General features: G+C 43.5%; 1 protein-coding gene across 1 annotated transcript in view; it reads left to right on the forward strand.

Moving 5' to 3' along the window:
• Positions 1–4,076: 4,076 nt before the first annotated feature.
• pinx1 (PIN2 (TERF1) interacting telomerase inhibitor 1) overlaps positions 4,077–24,541 on the forward strand; it is a 141,037-nt gene continuing 120,572 nt past the window's right edge. Inside the window, exons 1-4 of the mRNA XM_078541420.1 lie at positions 4,077–4,271; positions 7,196–7,305; positions 17,548–17,640; positions 23,900–23,972. Of these exons, the coding sequence (XP_078397546.1) occupies positions 4,253–4,271; positions 7,196–7,305; positions 17,548–17,640; positions 23,900–23,972 (295 nt within the window). The 5' untranslated portion in view covers positions 4,077–4,252. The remainder of the gene's footprint in view (positions 4,272–7,195; positions 7,306–17,547; positions 17,641–23,899; positions 23,973–24,541) is intronic.

Raw genomic sequence — 24,541 nt, forward strand, 5'->3', positions numbered from 1 at the left:
TTTGGAGGCTGATGAGGGCGCTGGTTCCTCCAGGGAGTGCAGACAGAGCCAAGCTTCTGGCACCATAAGCAGCCTGTCTGTACAGGAGGGGAGGAAGAGCAATAGTAATAGGGGATTCTATAGTCAGGGGAACAGATAGGCGTTACTGTGGCCGTCAACGTGACTCCAGGATGGTGTGTTGCCTCCCTGGTGCCAGGGTCCGGGATGTCACTGAACGGCTGAAGAGCATCCTGAAGGGGGAGGGTGATAAGGCAGAGGTCATGGTACATGTTGGTACCAATGACAAAGGTAGAAAGAGGGATGAGGTCTTGCATCAAGAATTCAGGGAGTTAGGCAGTAGACTAAAAAGCAAGACCTCTCGGGTTGTAATCTCTGGATTACTCCCAATGCCACGTGCTAGCGAGCTCAGAAATAGGAGAATAGTGCAGATGAATACGTGGCTTAAGAGTTGGTGCAGGAGGGAGGGTTTTAGATTCCTGGATCACTGTGACCGTTTCTGGGGAAGGTGGGACCTGTACAAGCGGGATGGTCTACATTTGAACCAGAGCAGGACTAACATCCTGGCGGGCATGTTTGCTAGTGCTGTTGGGAGGAGTTTAAACTAATTCGGCAGGGGGAAGGGACACAGAACGTGAGCAGAATAGGGACACATCACAATACAGTAAAACAATAAAGTCAGAGGGAGTACAGCTGCATTAAGCTTCAAGGGAGTAAGGCAAGGCTGGATGGCCTCTACTTTAATGCCAGGTGTATTACAGGTAAAACGGATGAGTTAAGGGTGAGGATCGACACGTGGAATTGTGATATAGTAGCCATCACTGAGATGTGGTTGAGGGAAGGGCAGAATTGGCAGCTCAACATTCCGGGATATAGAATCTTCAGGCGAGACAGGGGAGGGGGTAAAAGAGGAGGAGGCATTGCATTATTAGTTAAGGAGTCAGTTACTGCAGTAAGGAGAGATGATATCTTGGAGGGGGCATTGAATGAAGCTTTGTGGGTAGAGTTTAGGAATAAAAAAGGGGCAGCCACATTGTTAGGTGTTTATTATAGACCCCCAGATAGTCAGCGGGAAATTGAGGAGCAAATATGTGCACAATTTGTGGAGGTGTGTAAAAACAATAATAGGGTAATTATATTAGGTGATTTCAACTTCCCCAACATTAATTGAGATAGACATAGTAGATGGATTGGATTTCTTGAAATGTGTACAGGAGGACTTTTTAGGTCAATATGTAGAGGGTCCAACAGGGACGGCGCAATGCTGGCCCTAATTCTGGGGAATGAAGCCGGACAGGTGGCTGAGGTGGTGGTGGGCGAGCATTTTAGCGATAGCGACCACAACATGGTACAGTTTAAGTTTCTTAAGGACAAAGAAATCGACAAGTTGCAAAAAAATGTCTTGGATTGGGGGAGAGTGGATTTTAGTAAAATAAGACAGGATCTGGCCAAGGTAGACTGGGAACAGTTACTTGTGGGGAAATCTGCAGTGGAACAGTGGGGGGTGTTCAAAAAGACAATGGGGAGGGTACAGGTTCAACATGTTCCCTCTAGGGTGATAGGAAGGAGTAACAAGCCCAGAGAACCATGGATGACCAGAGGTATTCAGGTTATGATGAGAAGGAAAAGAGAGGCTTTTAGCAGGTACAAGGGAAGCAAATCAGCAGAGGCATTAGTGGAGTACAGACAGCGCAGGGTGGAGTTTAAGAAAGCAATTAGGAGAGCAAAGAGGGGATATGAGAAAGCTCTAGCTGGTAAAAGTAGGGAAAATCCCAAGATATTCTATAAGTATATCAATGTGAAGAGAATAACCAGGGAAAGAGTAGGGCCCATAAGGGACCAAGGGAGCAATCTATGGGTGGAGCCAGAGGACATCGCTAGAGTGTTGAATGAATACTTCACATCCGTCTTCACCCAAGAGAATGAGGATAAATGTATCGAACTCAGGGAGAGGGTCTGTGAGGTTCTTGAGCAAATTGATATAGGGAGTGACAAGGTATTGGAGATGTTGGCAGGCTTAAAAGTGGACAAATCTCCAGGTCCAGATGATTTGTGTCCCAGACTGCTGAGGGAGGCAAGGGAGGAGATCGCAGGGGCTCTGACCCAAATGTTTAATTCCTCTCTGGCCACGGGAGAGGTGCCAGAGGACTGGAGAACAGCTAATGTGGTTCTGCTATTTAAGAAGGGTTGTAGAGATAAGCCAGGGAACTACAGGCCAGTGAGTCTCACGTCAGTGGTAGGGAAACTATTGGAGAAATTTCTGAAGGACAGTATCCATCTCCACTTGGAGAGGCAAGGTTTGATCAGGGATAGTCAGCATGGCTTTGTCAGAGGATGGTCATGCCTAACAAACTTGATTGAATTTTTTGAGGTGACCAGGTGTGTAGATGAGGGTAGTGCAGTTGATGTAGTTTATATGGATTTCAGCAAAGCCTTTGACAAGGTCGCACATGGGAGACTTATAAAGGCAACAAATGCACATGGGATACAGGGTAATTTGATAAGGTGGATTCAAAATTGGCTTAGTTGTAGGAGGCAGAGGGTGATGACAGAAGGATGCTTTAGTGACTGGAAGCAAGTGTCCAGTTGCGTACCACAGGGATCTGTGCTCGGTCCCCTATTATTTGTCATTTATATAAACGACATAGATGACTATGTGGAGGGTAGGATTAGTAAGTTTGTGGATGACACAAAGATTGGCCGGGTGGTTAACAGTGAGGTTGAGTGTCTTGGGCTACAGGAAGATATAGACGGGATGGTCAAATGAGCAGATAAGTGGCAGATGGAATTTAACCCTGAAAAGTGTGAGGTGATACATGAAGGAGTAATTTGACAAGGAAGTATTCAATGAACGGCATGACACTAGGAAGTTCTGAGGAACAAAGGGACCTTGGTGTGTGTGTCCATAGATCTCTGAAGGCAGAGGGGCATGTTAGTGGGGTGGTGAAAAAGGCATATGGGACACTTGCCTTTATCAATCGAGGCATAGATTACAAAAGTAGGCAGGTCATTTTGAAGTTGTATAGAACCTTGGTGAGGCCACAGCTGGAGTACTGTGTGCAGTTCTGGTCGCCACATTATGGGAAGGATATGATTGCACTGGAGGTGGTGCAGAGGAGATTCACCAGGATGTTGCCTGGGATGAAACATTTAAGTTATGAAGAGGGGTTGGATAGACTTGGGTTGTTTTCGTTGGAGCAGAGAAAGGGGCAGCCTGATCAAGATGTACAAGATTATGAGGGGCATGTACAGGGTGGATAGGAAACAGCTGTTCCCCTTAGTTGAAGGGTCAGTCACAAGGGGACATAAGTTCAAGGTGAGGGGCAGGAGGTTTAGGGGGGATGTGAGGAAAAACCTTTTTACCCAGAGGGTGGTGACGGTCTGGAATGCGCTGCCTGGGAGGGTGGTGGAGGCGGGTTGCCTCACATCCTTTAAAAAGTACCTGGATGAGCACTTGGCACGTCATAACATTCAAGGCTATGGGCCAAATGCTGGTAAATGGGGTTAGGTAGGTAGGTCAGGTGTTTCTCACGTGTCGGTGCAGACTCGATGGGCCGAAGAGCCTCTTCTGTACTGTGATTCTGAATCTTCAGAATTTTCCCACAACAGTAACAGTACTTTACAAAACACAACTGCTTTAAAGTGCTTTGGGTCTTCTTGAGGTTGTGAGAAAGGCACTATACAAATACAAGTTATTCCTTTCCTTGTGTAGAAAACACAGGGTGAGAGTAATGTGGTCTCCAAATCCTCATCCCTTAAAAATAAAAGCAACATTTTGATATTTCAAATATTGGCATCTTTAACTAGATATTGCATTTAGACAGTTATGATATTCTAACCAAAGTGCAATTGAGCCGCACACGGTGCGGGGCGGATGAAAGAAACCGCAGCAACTTAACCCCCATTTCACTGCCACATCTCCCCAGCTTCACTGAGCCCGAGCATGCGCACTCGCCACCCTGGGCCCGAGCATGCGCACTCGCCACCCTGGGCCCGAGCATGTGCACTCGCCACCCTGGGCCCGAGCATGCGCACTCACCACCCTGGGCCCGAGCATGCGCATTCACCACCCTGGGCCCGAGCCTGCGCAGTGGACTCGTTGCCTCCCAGGCTCGAGTTAAGTTGGAGCCCGAGGATCCGACTGGTTTATAACGCGCGGAGCTGAAAAACCGGCGAATTTGTGCCGAGGACGTTGTAGTCGGTGTGGTTCATTCAGTTGGAGCCCGCGGTCGCCGAGGCCGAGGACGGGACGGGGATGGCGATGCTGTCGGAGCGTGAGTGTGGGACGGACGGGCGCGCGCGCCGCTCTGGAACCTTCCCCCGGAGCACGAGGAGCGGCGGTTGGTCCGCCCGGGTCCTGGGACTGCAACAGGGGGAAAACATGCATTTATATAGCACCTTTCTCACCCCCCCCCCCCCGGGTGCCCCCAAAGCACTTTACAGTCAAGTGAAGTACTTTTCTTTTTAAAAAGAAAGTCTAGTCCCTGTCTTGATGTGGCAGCCAATTTGCGCACAGGAAGATCCCACCCAAAGCCAAATGCTGCGGATGCTGGAAATCTGAAATAAAAACAGAAAATGCTGGAAAATCTCAGCAGGTCTGACAGCGTCTGGGGAGCGAGAAACAGGGATAACGTTTGGAGCCTGCCTGACTTCTTCAGAGCTAAAGAGACGTAGAAATAGGATCCATTTTATACTGTTTAACGGGGGTGGAGCAGAATGGGAGGTCAGGGATAGGTGGGCGAGCTCCGGAGAAATTTGACAAAGGGCGTCTTGGACACAGGACAAAGAGCACAAACAGCAATCTGACAGCTTTTGTGCTGTTGGTTAATGGGTAAATATTGGCCAGGGACACCAGCGATAACTTCTCTCTGCTCTCTCTCCCCCCCCCCCTCTTCAAAATAGCGCCATGGAATGTTATACATCTGCCTGAGAAAGGCAGACAGGGCCTCAGTTTAACATCGCATCGGAAAGACAGCACCTCTGACAGTGCAGCACTCTCTTAGCACTTGATTTTTGTGCTGGAGTCCTCGAACCATCTGACCTTAAACTGAGCCACAGCTAATTCCGACAAATGTGTTATAAACTAATCTTAATCACTGGTGTAGGGGACATTTTTAGCACAATCTCATTACAAGTATCAGCTGTGGCTCAGTTGGTAGTACTTGTGTCTCTGAGTTGTAAGGTTCTAGGTTCAAGTCGCACTTGCGGCTTGAGCACAGAAATCAAGGCTGACGCTTCAGTGCAGTACTGAGAGAGTGTTGCAGTACCGGAGATGCCGTCTTTTGGGTGAGGCCACATATGCTTGCTTGAGTGTGCAAAAGATTCCATGACACTGTTTCGAAGAAGAACATGGGAATTGTCCCTGGTGTCCTGTCTGATATTTATCCCTCAAACAACATTGCAAGAAACAGATTATCTGCTCATTATCACATTGCTGACTGTGCACCAGTTGTCTGCTGCGTTTGCTGCATTACAACAGTAACTATGCTTCAAAAGCACTTCATTGCTTGTAAATGCTTTGAGACATCCAGTGATTGTGAAAAGCTGTATATAAATGCAAGTCCTTTCTTTGAAACACCTGTACTTTTCCAGTTTTACGTGCATTGTTCTGCCTTGCACCCTTGTTCAATTATACCATTGTTATTGAATGTTGAGATTACCGTGTAAACTGATGATGTTTATCTCGGGAGTAAAGTTATAAAATTGACTGCTTTGATGTGGTACAGAGCAATATCAAGGATGCTGTTTCGGAATTGTGTTAACCCATCGCTATGGCGATCTTTTTAAATCCCCAATTTTAAACTTGCAATGATGATAAGGAACTAAGCTTCTTTGAACATTAAATCAAGCAGACAGTTAAATATTTAGTTTGGTTGGGTATGAGAGCACAGGGGTTATGTTGTTATTGTCACATGTGCCCTGCTGGAATGCAGGTCCTTGGCTCATTGTCTGCTGATGCTTCACCCTGAGCCATTTTCCTGGCAGTTTTTGTCAGTGATGGTTTGCCATTGCTTTCCACTCTTAGCGGCAGGAGGCAGGTCTCAAGCCTACCTCAGCTGTAGTGGAAATTGAATTTTTGCTGCTGGTGTTAATGTGAAAAAACGCACTCAGACGTCTAGCCAATTGAGCTAACTTGCGGCACAACTAGGGAGTAGTTACGTAGAGATAGTGCTTCTACCTAGGGAATTATCACATTAACTTTACAATGCAGAAGGAGGCCATCTGCCCCATTGAGTCTGCGATGACTCTCTGAAAGAGCATTCCACCTAGTCCCACTCCCCTGCCGTATCCCCGTAACCTTGTGCATTCTCTCTTTTTAGGTAGCAACCCAACTCTGTTTTGAATACCTCGATCGAACTTGCCTCCACCACTCTTTCAGGAAGTTTGTTCCAGAAACATTTTTTCCTCACATAATATTTACACCTTTTGCTAATTATTTTGAATCTGTGCCCTCTATTTCTTGATGTACTCTTGAGTGGGAATAGTTTCTCACTATTTACCCTGTCCATACCCCTCAGGATCTTGAATACCTCTATCAGGTCTTCTCTCAGCTGCCTTTTCTCCAATGAAACATTCCCAACCTCTCCAATCTATGGTAATGCCATTGCACTTGTTACTACTGGCTTAGGCATTAGCAAGTGTCAAGACTTACTTATACTGAAAAAATATAACCACTGTCACCAGTAAGATGAATCATTTCAGAACTGAATGAAGGGGTTAAAGGGTTAATTGACTCTGATACCCCAAATTCCAACAGTGATGTATAACCACATGTAAAGCTCTCTGCTGCCAGTTGTGTGACACTGTTCAGTATAGCTAAGTTAAAAGAAGAAATATGAAATTAAAACAGAAAACCCACAGAAAGCGTGTCAACATTTGAAGAGAGAAAAGAGATGTACATTATGAGCTATGCAAAATAATTTTCCTCTGACATCCTCCTCTTTCTAACCTCTGCCTCCCTCTCCATTTCTCCTCTTCTCCCATTCCCTCATTCTCCGACTTCCCATTTATTTCCTTTTTTGACTTGTACTTGGTCTCGACTCCCTGTGTAGATTAATGCAGGGAGTGGGATTTGTGTCTCTAATGTATGCATTTGCAATCGCTGTGTGAGGTAGTGAGACTATAATGTTATATCAGCCATTTATTATTAGCAGGGAATAGAATTCACTGTACCAGATGACAATTGTTTTGTTTGTAGCCCGTAGAAGGCAGAAGTGGTCTGTGGATCCAAGGAACAGCACCTGGAGCAACGATGAATCCAGGTTTGGGCAGAAGATGTTGGAAAAAATGGGGTGGTCAAAAGGAAAGGTGAATACTATACGGCTAACTTTGAGTGAGATGTATGAATTATGAGTAACTAGTCTGCTTTTAATTACTGTATGTTTAAAAATTTGTGCTATAGTCATCCACCATCTCTGTTATGAATGTGATTCCTGGCCTATGCTAAGTTAGCTGATCTCAACTGGGGCAGTGGTATTGGTGCTACAGCATCTATGAGTTAAGGAGTAAAAATCATAGAAGGATACTGCATAGCAGGAGGTCATTTGGCCATTTTCCCAAAGCCGACCTATTCAATTTGTCCCATTTCCCTGCCCTATCCCCACTACCTTGCCAGTTTTTCACCTTCAAGTGTTTCAATTTCTTTTTGAAAGTTATTGTTGAACCTGTTTCCACCACCATTTCAGGGAGTGCATTCCTGATCATCAGAACTTGCGAGGAAATGTTTCTCCCCATGTTGCCTCTAGTTCTTTTGCCTTAAATCTGTGTCTTCTGATCACTGACCCTTCTGCCACTGGATAGGGCATCTCCTGATTTACTCTATCAAAACTTTTTATGATTTTGAACATCTCTATTAAACCTCCTCTTAACCTTCTCTGCGCTAAAGAGGACAACCCCAGCTTCTCCAGTCTCTTCATATAACTGAAATCCAGCATTCCTGGCACCATTCTATTAAAAAAACAATATATTGTGGATATTGGAAACTGAAATAAGAACAAAAAATGCTGGAATTACTCAGCAGGTCTGGCAGTATCTGCAAAGAAAAGAGTTAATATTTCAGCCCAATGACCTATTATCTGATAAAAACTAAAAGCTACTGCGGATGCTGGAAATCCAAAACAAAATAAAAACAGAATTACCTGGAAAAACTCAGCAAGTCTGGCAGCATCGGCGGAGAAGAAATCAGTCAACGTTTCGAGCCCTCATGGCTCTTCGGCAGAACTGAAGCATAGTTTCAACAAGGGAGAAATATAAATTGGTTTAAGGTGGGTGGGGGGGAAGAGACACATTGAGGGTGTGGTGTGAGCAGATAATCAAAAGATGTCAGAGACAAAAGGGTCAAAGAGGTGTTGAAGGTGGTGGTCTTTGTCTGAGAAAAGTGCTAATTAAGAATGGAAAACAGGATATTCAAAGTACAGCTCTAGTGGGGGTGGGGTGGAAAGACTAAAGGTTTTATTTTTAGATTTAAAAATAATGGAAATAGGTGGGGAAAGAAGAATCCATATAAATTATTAAAAAAAAAGGCGGGTGGGGGGGGAAAAGAAACGGGGTGGGGATGGGGAGAGGGGGAGTTTAAGATCTAAAGTTGTTGAATTCAATATTCAGCCCAGAAGGCTGTAAAGTGCCTAGTCGGAAGATGAGGTGCTGTTCCTCCAGTTTGCGTTGGGCTTCACTGGAACAATGCATCTTCTGCGTGGGCATGGGGAGGTGCCATAAGTGGGGGTTGAGGAGTAGGGGGTGATGGAGGAGTGGACCAGGGTGTCCCGGAGGGAACGATCCCTACGGAATGCCGTCAAGGGGGGTGAAGGGAAGATGTGTTTGGTGGTGGCATCATGCTGGAGTTGGCGGAAATGGCGGAGGATGATCCTTTGAATGCTTTGAATCCTTTGAATCACCCCACCAGCCTCCGCATTCAAAGGATCATCCTCCGCCATTTCCGCCAACTCCAGCATGATGCCACCACCAAACACATCTTCCCTTCACCCCCCTTGACGGCATTCCGTAGGGATCGTTCCCTCCGGGACACCCTGGTCCACTCCTCCATCACCCCCTACTCCTCAACCCCCACTTATGGCACCTCCCCATGCCCACGCAGAAGATGCAACACCTGCCCCTTCACTTCCTCTCTCCTCACCGTCCAAGAGCCCAAACACTCCTTTCAAGTGAAGCAGCATTTCACTTGCATTTCCCCTAACTTAGTCTACTGCATTCGTTGCTCCCAATGCGGTCTCCTCTACATTGGAGAGACCAAACGCAAACTGGGCGACCGTTTTGCGGAACACCTGCGGTCTGTCCGCAAGAAAGACCCAAACCTCCCTGTCGCTTGCCATTTTAACACTCCACCCTGTTCTCTTGCCCACATGTCTGTCCTTGGCTTGCTGCATTGTTCCAGTGAAGCCCAACGCAAACTGGAGGAACAGCACCTCATCTTCCGACTAGGCACTTTACAGCCTTCTGGGCTGAATATTGAATTCAACAACTTTAGATCTTAAACTCCCCCTCCCCCCATCCCCACCCCGTTTCTTTTCCCCCCCCACCCGCCTTTTTTTTTAATAATTTATATAGATTCTTCTTTCCCCACCTATTTCCATTATTTTTAAATCTAAAACTAAAACCTTTAGTCTTTCCACCCCACCTCCACTAGAGCTGTACTTTGAATATCCTGTTTTCCATTCTTAATTAGCACTTTTCTCAGACAAAGACCACCACCTTCAACACCTCTTTGACCCTTTTGTCTCTGACATCTTTTGATTATCTGCTCACACCACACCCTCAATGTGTCTCTTCCCCCCCACCCACCTTAAACCAATTTATATTTCTCCCTTGTTGAAACTATGCTTCAGTTCTGCCGAAGAGCCATGAGGGCTCGAAACGTTGACTGATTTCTTCTCCGCCGATGCTGCCAGACTTGCTGAGTTTTTCCAGGTAATTCTGTTTTTATTTTGTTTTGACCTATTATCTGAATTGGAAGACATTAGAGATGTATCAGGTTTTAAGTAAGTACAGAGGTGGGGGTGGTGGTTGAAGGGTGGGAAGGAAAGAAGAAAATGGGAGGTCTGTGATAGAGTGGAAGGTAGGAGCGCTTAAGAAACAAAAGCATAATGGTGCAAGATAACAGGGAATGGTAATGGAACAAGGAAAGAAGCAAAAGATGGGCCTAGAGTAGGTGTAAATGACAACAGCAGAATCATTACCAATAGCTGCTTCCCACAAAATTGGGATCTGAAATGATTAAAATTCATGGTAAGTCTGGAAAGCTGTAAAGTGCCTAATCAAAAGAGGTGCATTTCCTCAAGCTTCCATTGAATTTTGTATCATTCTAGTAAATTTCCTTTGCATCATCTCTGCCTTCTTCCTGAAGCATTAAGCATGATTCCCCAGCTGGGGCCTAAACAGCTGTTTATAAAGGTTTAGCATAATCTCCTTGCTTTTGTTCACTGTGCTACTGTTTAAAACAGTTCCCATTTGCTTTTTTTTTAACAGCTTTCCAACTTGCCCTGTCATCTTTAAAGATTAATGTACATACACCCCAGGTCTCTCTTTCTGTATTTCTTTTGAACTTGTACCAGTTAGTCCATATTGCTTCTACCCATTAATCCTACCAAAATGCAATGTTTCACACTTCTGTGTTAAATTTAATTTTCCTTGTGCCTGCCCATATCAGCAGTTTGCCTAATTCCTCCTGAAACCTGTTACTATCCTCTTCATTGTTTACTTACACTTCTGAGGTCCCTGTCATCTGCAAGCTTTGAAATTATGTCGGGTATAGCCAGGTCCAGGTGGCACATCAAAAAGAACAGTGATCCTATTGCCAACCTCTGGAAAAAAAAATACTGTATACTTCCCTCCAATTCGTAAAACAACTGTTCATCACTATTCTATTTTGTGGCTCAGAATCAGTTTTGTACCCTTGCTGCCACAGTCCCTTTTATCCCATGGGGTTTGATTTTGCTAACAAGTCTATTAGCAAGTCTACTAACAAGTACTTTATCATACACCTTTTGAAAGTTCTTATACATATTACCACACTACCCTCATCAACCTTTCCCATAACTTCATCATAGAACTCAATCAAGTTAGTTAAACACGATTATTTTCAACAAATCCTTGCTGACTGTCATTAATTAGCCTACATTTTTCGAAGTAGCAATTAATTTTGTCTCAGATTATTTCCTTTAAACGATTCCCCATCATGGCCCTTAGGCTGACTGACCTGTTGTTGGGTTTATCCCTCTCCCCGTTTTTGAACAGGAATATAACATTTGCAATCTTCCAGTCCTCTGAAACCATTCCCAAATCCAAGGAATTTTGGAAAATTGTGGCCAGAGCCTCTGCTATCTCAGTCCTTACTTCCCTCAGTAATCTAGGATCCCTCCTGTCCAGACCAGTTGACTTTTCTATTTTGAGTGGCAACCTCTTAAATGTTTCTTCTTTTATCTATTCTATCCTCTCCAATTTCTCTACTGCCTCCTCCTTAATTGTGATTTTGGCAATGTCCTTGTCTCTAGTGAAGATGATGCAAAGTATCTATTTAATACCCCAATTATGTCCTCTGCCTCCACTACAACTTTTTCTTCTTGGTTCCTAATTACTCTTATCCTTCCTTTGACTACCTTTATACTTGAGTATTGCTGAAAACAGAGATATTTTTTGTTGAAGCTTTTCATCTTGTACTCATCAGGACAATTAGCAAGAATAACAAATGTAGAGGGAACAACAATTTATACTATATGAGAGGAGCGTGGTTGGCACGTGGACTGTGATTGGTAGAGATATTGCCATGAAGAATGCACCAGTTGATGGTAACTGACAGTTAACTGGCAAGCATTGTTTGAAATTTAAACCAGGCAGCTTGACTCTGATTGGTCAAGGCATTACCCTGAGGAATAAACCTGTGAATGGCTGTCACTTATTTTGTTTAGCTGAAACAGGCGCAATGTGTGCGCATGTTCTTTCTGTCTGCAAAGAACAGGGTTCTGTGTATTAATATATGTAGCTTCCAGTACACGCAAACGTGCCACACTGGGAGCTAAACAAAGTAAGTTGCAGCCACCCACTGGTTCATTCAACAACTGACATGTGGGGGGCTTTCAAACGTCAGTTGATAAGAATTCAGGACCGGCATGTTCCTGCTAGGATGAAGGATAAGCATGGCAAGTTTCAGGAACCTTGGATAACGAAGGATATTGTGAGATTAGTCAAAAAGAAAAGGGAAGCATTCGTAAGGGCTAGAAGGCTGGGAACAGTTGAAGCCCGTGGAGAATATAAAGAAAGTAGGAAGAAACTTAAGCGAGGAGTCAGGAGGGCTAAAAGGGGTCATGAAAAGTCACTGGCAACCAGGATTAAGGAAAATCCCAAGGCCTTTTTTATATCTATCTATCTATCTATATATATATATATATATATATATATATGTAAAGGGCAAGAGGGTAGCTAGGGAAAGGGTGGGCCCACTCAGGGACAGAGGTGGGAATCTGTGTGTGGAGCCAGAAGAAATGGGAGAGATACTGAGTGAATACGTCTCATCAGTATTCACCAAAGAGAAGGACTTAGCGGTCGATTTGTCTAGGGAAGAGTGTGTAGATAGCCTGGATCAAAAAAATTTGAAATCAAAAAAGAGGAGGTGTTAGGCGTCTTGAAGAATATTAAGGTGGATAAGTCCCCAGGGCCAGATGGGATCTACCCCAGAGTACTGAGGGAGGCAAGGGAGGAGATTGCTGGGCCCTTAACAGAAATCTTTGTATCCTCACTGGCTACGGGTGAGGTCCCAGAGGACTGGAGAATGGCCAATGTTGTTCCATTGTTTAAGAAGGGTAGCAGGGATAATCCAGGAAATTACAGGCCAGTGAGCCTTACGTCAGTGGTAGGGAAATTATTGGAGAAGATTCTTCGTGACAGGATTTACTACCATTTGGAAGCAAGTGGGCGTATTGGTGAGAGGCAGCATGGTTTTGTGGAAAGGAGGTCGTGTCTCACTAACTTGATCGAGTTTTTCGAGGAATTGACAAAGATGATTGACGATGGAAGGGCAGTGGATGTTATATACATGGATTTCAGTAAGGCCTTTGACAAGGTCCCTCATGGCAGACTGGTACAGAAGGTAAAGTCGCACGGGATCAGAGGTGAGCTGGCAGGATGGATACAGAATTGGCTTGGTCATAGAAGATAGAGGGTAGCAGTGGAAGGGTGCTTTTCTGAATGGAGAGCTGTGACTAGTGGAGTTCCACAGGGATCAGTGCTGGGACCTTTGCTGTTTGTAGTATACATAAATGATTTGGAGGATAATGTAACTGGGCTAATTAGCAAGTTTGCAGACGACACCAAGGTTGGAGGAGTTGCAGATAGTGAAGAGGATTGTCAAAGGATACAACGGGGTATAGATCGGTTGGAGACTTGGGCGGAGAAATGGCAGATGGAGTTTAATCCGGACAAATGCGAAGTAATGCATTTTGGAAGGTCTAATACAGGCAGGAATTACACAGTAAATGGCAGAACCCTTAAGTGCATCGACGGGCAGAGGGATCTGGGTGTACAGGTCCACAGGTCACTGAAAGTGGCAACGCAGGTGGATAAGGTAGTCAGGAAGGCATACAGCATGCTTGCCTTCATTGGCAGGGGTATTGAGTATAAAAGCTGGGAAGTCATGCTGTAGCTGTATAGAACCTTGGTTAGGCCTCACTTGGAATATTGCGTGCAATTCTGGTCACCACATTACCAGAAGGATATGGAGACGTTGGAGAGGGTGCAGAGGAGGTTTACCAGGATGGTGCCTGGTCTGGAGGTTACTAGCTATGAGGAGAGGTTGGAGAAACTCGGATTGTTCTCACTAGAGCGATGGAGATTGAGGGGCGACTTGATAGAAGTTTACAAAATTATGAGTGGCATGGACAGAGTAGATAGAAGCTTTTTCCCAGGGTGGAAGAGTCAATTACTAGGGGACATAGATTTAAGGTGAGAGGAGAAAACTATAAAGGTGATGTGCAGGGCAAGTTTTTTTACGCAGAGGGTAGTGAGTGTCTGGAATTCGCTGCCAGAGGAGGTGGTGGAAGCAGGTACGTTAGTGGTGTTTAAGAGGCAGCTTGACAAATACATGAATAGGATGGGAATAGAGGGATATGGACCCTGGAAGTGCAAAATGTTTTAGTTGATGGGCAATATGATCGGCGCAGGCTTGGAGGGCGGAAGGGCCTGTTCCTGTGCTGTACTTTTCTTCTCTTTGTTCTTTTCTTTTCTAAAACATATTCCATTTGGCCCACTTCATTCCCCAGAACCAACACAACTGCCTTTCTCATTAGACTGGAAACATAGATGAAGAAATGCCCTTCTACGCATTTCAGGAATTCCTTCCCCTCTTTGCAGTTTACACTGTTATTTTCCCAATCTATATTAGGATATTTGAAGTCCTCGATTATCACTGCTCTAGCTCTTGCATATTTTTGCAACTTGCCTGCAAACTTGCACCTCTATCTCCTCACTTATAGTATGGCTTATAGTATGGATCTAGCAACCTAATAGCTGTGCTATTGTTCCTTAATTCTAAACAGATAGATTTTAGTACATCTTTCTAGTGCTGTAACAATAGCTTTGGTAATACTGCCACATCTACTCTCCGTTTTTCTATTCCCTATCTTTCCTGAATACCTTGTGGCCAGGAATATTAATAGCCTATGATCCCTTTGTTTGAAACAGACCTCTTTTATTGCCAATATATCATAATCCCATCAGGCTACTTGGGCCTGAAGATCACCAACCTTATTTACCATGCTGCAGTAACATTTATGTCCATTAAGTGTACTTTATTTAGTTCTAGAGGATCCTAGTCATAATCTGTTCTATAATTCCCTATGAGAAGCCATCAGTTCTTCGCTCCAATGTGGGGCTGCTGCACACCACCTGTACCATAAGCATTGCAAGAAGGATTATAGCTAAGGTCACAGCTTTGTTCACTGCCTAGAAGTATGCCACTTCAGAAGTGTTTTATTCAGTGTATTTTGGGATGTCCTGAGGATATGATAAGGTTTTACATAAATGCCAGTTCATTTCTGTTTTGTTCTCATTTTTTCCACCCACCCACCAATAATGGTTTACAGGCCTTTAATGCATTATCAGAACCTGCTGTTTCAGTGAGAGATGAAATGTTGCTGAATGGACACCATGTTTTTGTGTAACATTGTAATTTTATGCACCGACCATCGTTTATTGCCAGAAGACATAAGACATAGGAGCAGAAATTAGGCCATTCAGCCCATCGAGTCTGCTCCGCCATTCAATCATGGCTGATAAGTTTCTCAACCCTATCCGCCTTCTCCCCTTAACCTTTGATCATCATAGCCCTTGTTTCTAATGGCACAAGTTGCTCAATTTTAATTAAAAAAGTGTTAAATTATTAAAATAGTTAAGTAAATAGTCATCAGGACAAAACATGTATGCTTCATTTTATGAGAGCAAACTGGAGTAAACAATGGAAATAAGTTGTTTCTAGGTTTATAGGTTTAAAGAAAAAAACTGGTTTTGTCTAGGTTTTAAAATAAGTTTGTATTTTTGATGGTGAATTATAGAACAAAGAACCACGTATCACACCTCTGTATTCATCCGGTAGCAATGCACAAAAACATTTATACTTATATAAACAACATAGATGACTATGTGGGGGGTAGGATTAGTAAGTTTGCGGATGACACAGAGATTGGCTGGGTGGTTAACAGTGAGGTTGAGTGTCTTGGGCTCCAGGAAGATATAGACGTGATGGTCAAATGGGCAGATAAGTGGCAGATGGAATTTAACCCTGAAAAGTGTGAGGTGATACACTTTGGAAGGAGTAATTTGACAAGGAAGTATTCAATGAACGGCATGACACGAGGAAGTTCTGAGGAACAAAGGGACCTTGGCGTGTGTGTCCATAGATCTCTGAAGGCAGAGGGGCATGTTAGTGGGGTGGTGAAAAAGGCATATGGGACACTTGCCTTTATCAATCGAGGCATAGATTATAAAAGTAGGGAGGTCATGTTGGAGTTGAACAGAACCTTGGTGAGGCCACAGCTGGAGTAATTCGTGCAGTTCTGGTCGCCACATTATAAGAAGGATGTGATTGCACTGGAGGGGGTGCAGAGGAAATTCACCAGGATGTTGCCTGGGATGAAACGTTTAAGTTATGAAGAGGGGTTGGATAGACTTGGGTTGTTTTCGTTGGAGCAGAGAAGACTGAGGGGGCGACCTGATGGAGGTGTACAAGATTATGAGGGGCATGGACAGGGTGGATAGGGAACAGCTGTTCCCCTTCGTTGAAGGGTCAGTCACAAGAGGACATAAGTTCAAGGTGAGGGGCAGGAGGTTTAGGGGGGATGTGAGGAGAAACTTTTTTACCCAGAGGGTGGTGAGGGTCTGGAATGCGCTGCCTGGGAGGGTGGTGGAGGCAGGTTGCCTCACATCCTTTAAAAAGTACCTGGATGAGCACTTGGCACATCATAACATTTAAGGCTATGGGCCAAGTGCTGGTAAATGGGATTAGGTAGGTAGGTCAGGTGTTTCTGATGTGTTGGTGGAGACTCGATGGGCCAAAGGGCCTCTTATGCACTGTGATTCTGTGAACCCTGAAAAATCATTTCCAGTTGAAGGTCAGTTTAACAAATGTATAGGAACAATTTTAGCATATGGAAATATAGTGGTAGAGATTTGTTAAAACGGAAAATGAATAAAATACGCAAAAAAAATCAATATTGCATCACAAGATTTTTCAAGATTGTTTTTGATTTTGCCAAGTTATTCCAATATTCTGAAAACCTCACTTATTTGAAAGTATAGAAGAAAAGGTTTTTTTTTATTTGTTCATGGGATGTGGGCGTTGCTGGCTAGGCCAGCATTTATTATCCATCCCTAATTGCCCTTGTTCAGAGGGCAGTTAAGAGTCAACCACATTGCTGTGAGTGTGGAGTCACATGTAGCAGGACGGCAGATTTCCTTCCCTAAAGGACACAGTGAACCAGATGAGTTTTTACAGCAATCGACAGTGGTTTCATGGTCATCATTAGACTTTTTAATTCCAGATTTTTATTGAATCCAAATTCCACCATCTGCCGTGGCAGGATTTGAACCCGGGACCCTAGACCTAGAGCCCTGGGTCTCTGGATTGCTCGTCCAGTGACAACACCACAATGACATGACCTCCCCTGTTGTTGTGTATTTCAATGATGGTCATATAGCCTTGTGACAAATCAAGGTTCGATGTGAAAAATATTTATTTGTTTCAATTATGTAAGCCAAATAAGATGGTAATTAGTGCTGGAAATATAAGTCAGGAGATGCTTTTTGTGTTAAGATTCTGGAGATTTTGACTTGCTGGATAATTGAAGAAGGCGGCAAAATGCTAAAACTACCAAGAGATAGGTATATTGGGGGAAATATCTTAGGTTTTCTTGGCAAACTTGAATTTTCATTACCAATTGAAATGTATCTAGTATAAGCGAACAAAAAAGGCAGACCACTACAGCTAGATATGGACTTCTGATAAATTTGTGTCCTAACTTTCTTATAAATTTTTTATTTTATTTCAAGGGTCTTGGGGCTCACGAACAGGGGTCAACAGAACACATTAAAGTTCAGCTAAAGAACAACACGGTGGGCTTGGGAGCAGCCAAGAACCATGAGGTGAGTTTTGTAGCAGTACACAAATTATTAAATATTGGCCTTAATTTATGGTTGCAATGAATCCAGCATATTGCACAATTTAAACATTATATGTATTTTGAATGTATTCCTTTACTCACTTTAATTAATCTCCCATAACCTTGCTTAGTGCCCAAAAATTTAAAACAGTTGAAATTATACATGTTTCAGCAGCTCATTATTTCTATCAGCAATCCCTGCTGGTAGCAAGTTCCAGTTCTGTATGGGGTTGCAGATCTCAACCAGACTCAGATCTTCAACTCAGGCGCTTGACTTTTTTAAATGCTTGCACTTACTTAAAAGGGTCATGGAAATTATACCACTTAAAAGTTGAAACTTAAGATTTTCAGTCTTTTGTGTGGAGTAATGGTTGCTTTCAGTGTTTGCCTTGGAATATGACTGAGAGATCAGATTGACCCCAGCGAACCAGGTGAATGATAATGTTTGGGTTTTGAAATGCAATCGTTACGGCTTGCCGTAGTGATGTGGTCTCTGCCATGAGGGACTCCCTGCAGCCAGCTATCTTACATTCAGTTCAGTAAAGACATTACTCTAGAGAGATTATGGTCTTTGAGCTCATTACATGGTGTCAGGAGTGGAGCTGGGATTGAGTTTTGAAAAGCTGGAAGAGAAGTCACAGCTACTGAAAGAAGAACACAGAAATGTGCGAATCTGCTGAAAGCTGCTGAAAAAAAAACACAAGGAAAAATAACACAAGCTGAAGGCTGAAAGTTAAATACTGGGTGAGACAAAAATGGCGGTAAATTTTTCACTCCCAGCTCCTGTTGAAATGAAAGGAAATATGCCGTAGAACGGGCAGTTTTTCCACTTGGCCATGGTAAAACTATGAGATTGCAAAATATTTAATTAACAAGCCGGAGCCGATGTGAGTAGCAACACTTTTAACTCTGCTGGGGAGGGACTGCTACAAATTGTATTCCACCCTTAATCTATCCGAAGAACAGAAAAAACAGATGGCAGATATTTTGAAAGCCTTGAAGTCACGTTTTGAACCCTAAATGAAGGTAACTTATGAATGGTATGTGTTCAACATCAGGGCTCAAAGTGAAAAAGTCTATTGATCAGTACGTGACTGCAGTAACACAGCTCACAGAATCATGTGAATTCGGGCAACTAAAAGATGATCTCATTAAAGATAGATTTGCCTTAGGCATAAGAGATCCAACAGTGAGAGCAAGTCTACTCAGAGAGGAGAAACTTACTCTCAAGAAAGTTTAGAAATGTGCAGAAATGCAGAGGTTGTAAAATGTCAGCTAGAACACATGTATGGCAGGACAGACCAGGAGATACATTATGCTGAGAGACATTCCAGGCTGAAAGAGCAGAACAATTGCTGACAAAGGGCAGGCTGCAAATACTGCGAAGGATAGCATGCAAAGGAAAAGAAGGGTTGTCCAGCGTGGGAAAAGCAGTGTTTTAACAGTAAGAAACCGAATCATTTTGCACACAAGTGTTGGCTAAAAAGAAGCAAAACAACGCTATGCAGATGGCCACTGGAGATACCAGCAGAAGAGTCTGATGAAGCACTAAATACCATACAGCAGGTTGGTTCCATCAAGTCTGTAGGGGATAAACGGTTTGTGACGGTTAGAATGATGACCGCAGAAGGAAAGCATCAAGTGAACAAAAAGTGTCAGACAGTAGTGCTTCATGCAGCGTCATGGCCTTCACAGACCTGTGCAAAGTGGCTTAACATGGCGATCCAAAAATTAAGCCCTTGAAAGTAAGGTTGAGGCTATATGATGGATGAAACTCATACCAAGAGGACAAATTAGTCTGAGAGCCCAATGCAATGGCAAGAAGGAAGATCTGGAGTTCCAGATCATAGACAATATGCAACAGCCACTCATCTCAGCTGCAGCAAGTTTAAAGCTTGGACTGGTAACCCCAAATATGCCAACAGAGATTTACAATGTGTCGCAGCACACAAAACCATTGACTGCTAAACTGATCCTAGAGGAGTACAAAGATATGTTTACAGGTTTTGGATGTCTGTCTGAGAATATCATCTCAAAGAAGCAGCGTTCACTAAAATCAAAACAACTAATGACAATAACGTCAGTGCTGAAGTACTATGACGTCAATGATGAAGTTACGGTGCAGTGTGACACCAGTGAGATTGGTCTTGGAGTAACCCTAATGCAGCAAGAATACATTTGCATCCAGGGCATTAATGCAAACTGAATGACGCTATGCTCAGATCAAGAAAGAGTGTGTAGCTATTGATTTTGCTTGTGAACATTTTCATCACCAGTTTGGGAGAGAGAAAGTAACGGTGGAGCCCGACCACAAGCCATTTCAAAGCATTTTTCTCAAACCACTACTATCTGCTCCAAAGCGACTGCAAAGATTGTTACTTTGTTTACAGAGATATCATCTGGACGTGACTTACAAGCAAGGGAAACAGTTGTACATCACTGACATGCTGTCAAGAGCAGCACTCCTCATAAAGAAAGTTGAGGATGCTACAATAGGATGTGAAATCTTCCAGATTCAATGTGAAGCAGCAGCTTGACATGCTGTGGAAGTCATCAACCCAGCGGAGACATTGATTATAACAGACAAGTGCCTTGCTCAAATCAAGCAAACTACCAGACCAGATGCAAATCTCCAAGAAGTAGTGATGAAGGGATGGCCTTAGAGCATCAAGGACACAACTGTGGTCATGAGCACATTGGGCATACTGTAAAGAACTGACTGCCTGTATAAAGGAAATAGAGTCACCATCCCTGAGGAGATGAGAGGACAGATGCAGAAGCGCATCCATGCAAGCCATCAAGGAATTGAATCAAGCCTGAGGAAGGCAAGAGAAATGCTCTACAGGCCAAACATGAGCAATAAAATCAAAGACTACATCGGCCAGTGTGGTGCTTGTAACGAGTACCAAGCTAAACAAGCTGGAGAGCTATTGATGACACATGACATTCCAGACAGACCATGGATGAAGCTGGGAGTAGACCTTTTCACTATAACACGAACTAATTATCTTGTCAATGTAGAATACTATTCTGATTACTGGGAGTTAAACCAGCTGACTTCAGCGACGATAGGAGAGACAGTAAAATTCACACTTCAGTCGTTACGGCATCCCAGACATTGTGATGAGTGACATTAGCCCTCAGCCATGAGTGAAGAATTCAGCCTCTTCACAAAGGATTGGGCAATTCAACACTATGCATCATTTCCGCATGATCCTCATGAACTAGAATAATGAACAGCCTGTTAATGCATGAAAAATGTTGTTGTATAGTGGGTGACTTGGGTAGTTCACAGCTACGCATGATAGTGCATGCAAATTTGTAATTGAATGGAAAGGCTGAGGTGGCAGTGAAAATTGTCAAATTTTGGTGATCAAGAAATGGAGCAAATCTAGCACAGATGTATGCAAGGCAATCCTCAAGTGGAGAAACACACCGGCTGAAGGCATGGAAAGTAGGCCAGTCCAAAAACTTATATAATGCTGCAGCCGGAGTACTCTTCCATTAGCAAAAGTGCTATTGAAACCAGAAGTAGTAATAGGCGTGAGTGAAAAAATCAAAGTGAAACGGAAGAAAGTCAAATTTCATTTTGACAAGACTGCCAAATCATTATCAGAGTTGAGCGTTGGCGAGCCGGCCAGGGTACAAACCTTCAAAGCTCTCAACAGGAGCCAGCCCATGTGGCAACATGGAACATGAAAGAGCTGTTGTCACTTGATCGTACGCGGTAGAAGTGAACAACAGATACGAGCGCAACCGCAGGCATTTACGAGCAACTAGGGAAGCTGTTCCTTCACTGCAGGTGGCCGAGCAGGAAGATGGGATCTCACCAGTTGCACAGAGTACAGAATGTCCATCACTCCCAGAGGTCCACTGGTCTAGTTCAACAGCAACAGTTACCATAGCACCAGCAAGTGCCACGGGAATGACACTCCTCGGAGAAGGAACATCACCCAGACAAACCGCCAATGACAACGCACAAGCATACCAATAAGAGACTATGTATGCAATGCACATGCAGCGACTGACTAGAACAATGAACAGCCTGTTAATGCATAAAAAATGTTGTTGTATAGTGGGTGACTTGGGTAGTTCACAGCTACACATGACAGTGCATGCAAATTTGTCTTCTTTTCATTAGGAAAAGGAGATGTTTGTGACTTTTGTTTGTTATGAAAAGGGGGATGTTTGGGTTTTGAAGTACAATCATTACTACATATCCTAGCTGGTTTGTTGTAGTCATGTGACTTCTGCCATGAGCGACTCCCTGCAGGCAGTCATCTTACATTCGGTTCAATAAAGACTGTAACCTTTGAGGTCTTAACAGATAGTAAGGTTTGCATAGATCACTCAGAAAGCCAGTTGGAAGACTGCACTCACATTAATATAGGCACAAGAAGTATTTTTCTTGAACTAGTACAATGTCACCAAGCATCTGACGGAAGTACATTAGAGTAACCATGGTGTGTAGCCATTGTTCTTGATTTCACTTGGTTTCTGCCCATGATAGTCCAATTGAATTGGGTGGAGTAAAGCTGCTGTATTTTTATCCTATTTATTTTATTCAGGTGTAAAATAGTCTTGATCATTTCATTAATTTTCCCAAAATTAAGGCTTACAGTTGAGCTGAGTTCATGGGTACACCTGGCTTTAAAACGTGCTTTCTAAGTTTCCTTGCTATCTTGAAACAAAATGTCCTAACACTCCAGAAGAAACTGTCAAGTCCAAATTCTGATCCCTGAACTGTTGTCTGTTTTTTTTAAAAATAAAACTTGGGAAGTGCTCTGACTCCAAGGAAGAGTCCAATGAAATAGTTTTCCTCCTTCCCTACATACAGTACATTAAAACGTACAGTAATTCAGCTTGTGAATTGCACTGGAAAGATAATTTTTTAATGCGGATAGAACTTGTAACAATATAGACTCAGCATTAAGAAATAAAGTGATATATAAACTTTCTATAAACGCCAGAGAAATAAAATCCAAAAATGTTGGAAATACATAATCAGTATCTGGAAAAATAACCCAGAAAATACTGGAAATACTCAGGAGGTCTGGCAGCATCTGTGGAAAGTGAAATGGAGTTAATGGCTGTGATTTAATGTGGACACCAGGCTTTCGTCCACCGGTTGGAGAATGGGTGGAAATCCCATGTTGCTTCCTTAGGGATGACCTGACCAAATTAAGTGCCTGTCACACACTTAACTTTGTCCTTCCATGGCTTTTAGGAACCTGGGGGCGGAAATCCTGCCTGCCAAGAGCTGCTGGCCAATCAGAGACCTCTGGTTGGACCATTCCAGAGACCATTCTATTGCCTGTAGTGCCACCGGGAGTAGTGGTTGCTGCTAGTAGTGCTCTAGGGACTTAAGGAATCATTGCTGGATTCCTGGACACAGGTGAGTGACGGCGGGATGGGGGTCTCAGAGAGGGGCTCGCGAGAGAGGGAGAGGCGGAGGGGTCAGAGACAGGTACCTTTCAGTGGCCCACCTCCCTTCTGTTGCCCAGGTTCCTTGATTGAGCCCAGAATGCCTGACAATAAGGGATTGCCACCCCTAGTAGGGTGCTGGGATACCCAACCTGATTGGCTGGGTGGCCTTCGGGGGGCACGGGAGAGCTTCCATTTAATCACTGAGTTGTCACTAAATTCCATTGGTTGGGATAATTGGTGTCAATTGGTTCATTAATGAACCTAATTGTCATCCCTTTGTGAGTAGGTGAGTTTCTCACATTGGCCCCTTCCTGCTACTGACTTAATTGCGGGAGGTTGCCCCACCACTGGCATACTGATGGGTGGGCTCTCCTGTGATTAGTTGGGCCCATCCGCCATGTTTACTGCCACGATGGGCTGGGTTAAATTCCACCCAGTGTTTTGGGTCTGTGACTTTTCATTAGATAAATGATTCTGATAAAGGTCACAGACCTGAAATTTTAATTCTCTCTCTCTCCACACATATCGTCAGACCTGCTGAATATTTCTAGTATTTTCTGTTTACATTTCAGATTTCCAGCACCTTCAATATTTTGCCTTTGCCTGAAAGAAAAAGAATGGTTCACATTTCAGCCTTTGTTTCCAGGTTTTGATGAAATATTAACCTTCTGAAATATTAACCATCTTTTTCCTTTTGGATGTTGATTAAGTTGCTTTGCACCTTGAGAGTTTCGTTTCGGATTTCAACAATTGTTTATTTGTACTGATAAAAGCCATACAGTTTCATTAGTGACCTATAACATTTTTTCTGATAGGATAACTGGATTGCACATCAAGATGAGTTTAACCAGCTTTTGTCTGAGCTGAATGACTGCCACGGACAGAATGGCAAGTATTTAGTTTGGTCCTTTCTGTTCGATACAATAAGACACTGAGTAACAGCACTGCTACAATGACATACAGTGGTCACCATTCCCCCCTCGTGAGTGACACTGATTGAGGCAACAATTTTGTATATCTTGTCATATCTGTTATGTGGCTTTTGAACAGAACTGTTGACTAAAGTGCCTGAACAGGACTTAGCTTTTGATGCCACAAAAACTGATGATATATTTTATCCTGGAATGGAAAGTTGGTTTATCCCAGTTAATGTGAAGGAAATTTAAAGGTACACTTGTTATTCCACTATCTAAAATTCAACAGGTTGTGTATTATTATTAGTCTTTAAATTTGTGTAAGTTCTCAAATTAGTACACAGATCTTTCTGTGTAACCCTTGCAAACCATGTGTCCACACCTCAGTGCACTCTCCCAATTATCCTAGACTCTTGTAGCACCCTCCTAAATAACACAGCCCCCCACTTCGCCCTCTTCTACCTACATGCAACGTGGAATGTTTTCACTTACATTCTCTTCTGTATTCTGGGGCTTTTGAAAGAAAACGAATGTTCTTTAAGG

Source organism: Cetorhinus maximus, chromosome 5 (assembly GCF_964194155.1).
Source record: "Cetorhinus maximus chromosome 5, sCetMax3.hap1.1, whole genome shotgun sequence".
Taxonomy (NCBI): Eukaryota; Metazoa; Chordata; class Chondrichthyes; order Lamniformes; family Cetorhinidae; genus Cetorhinus; species Cetorhinus maximus.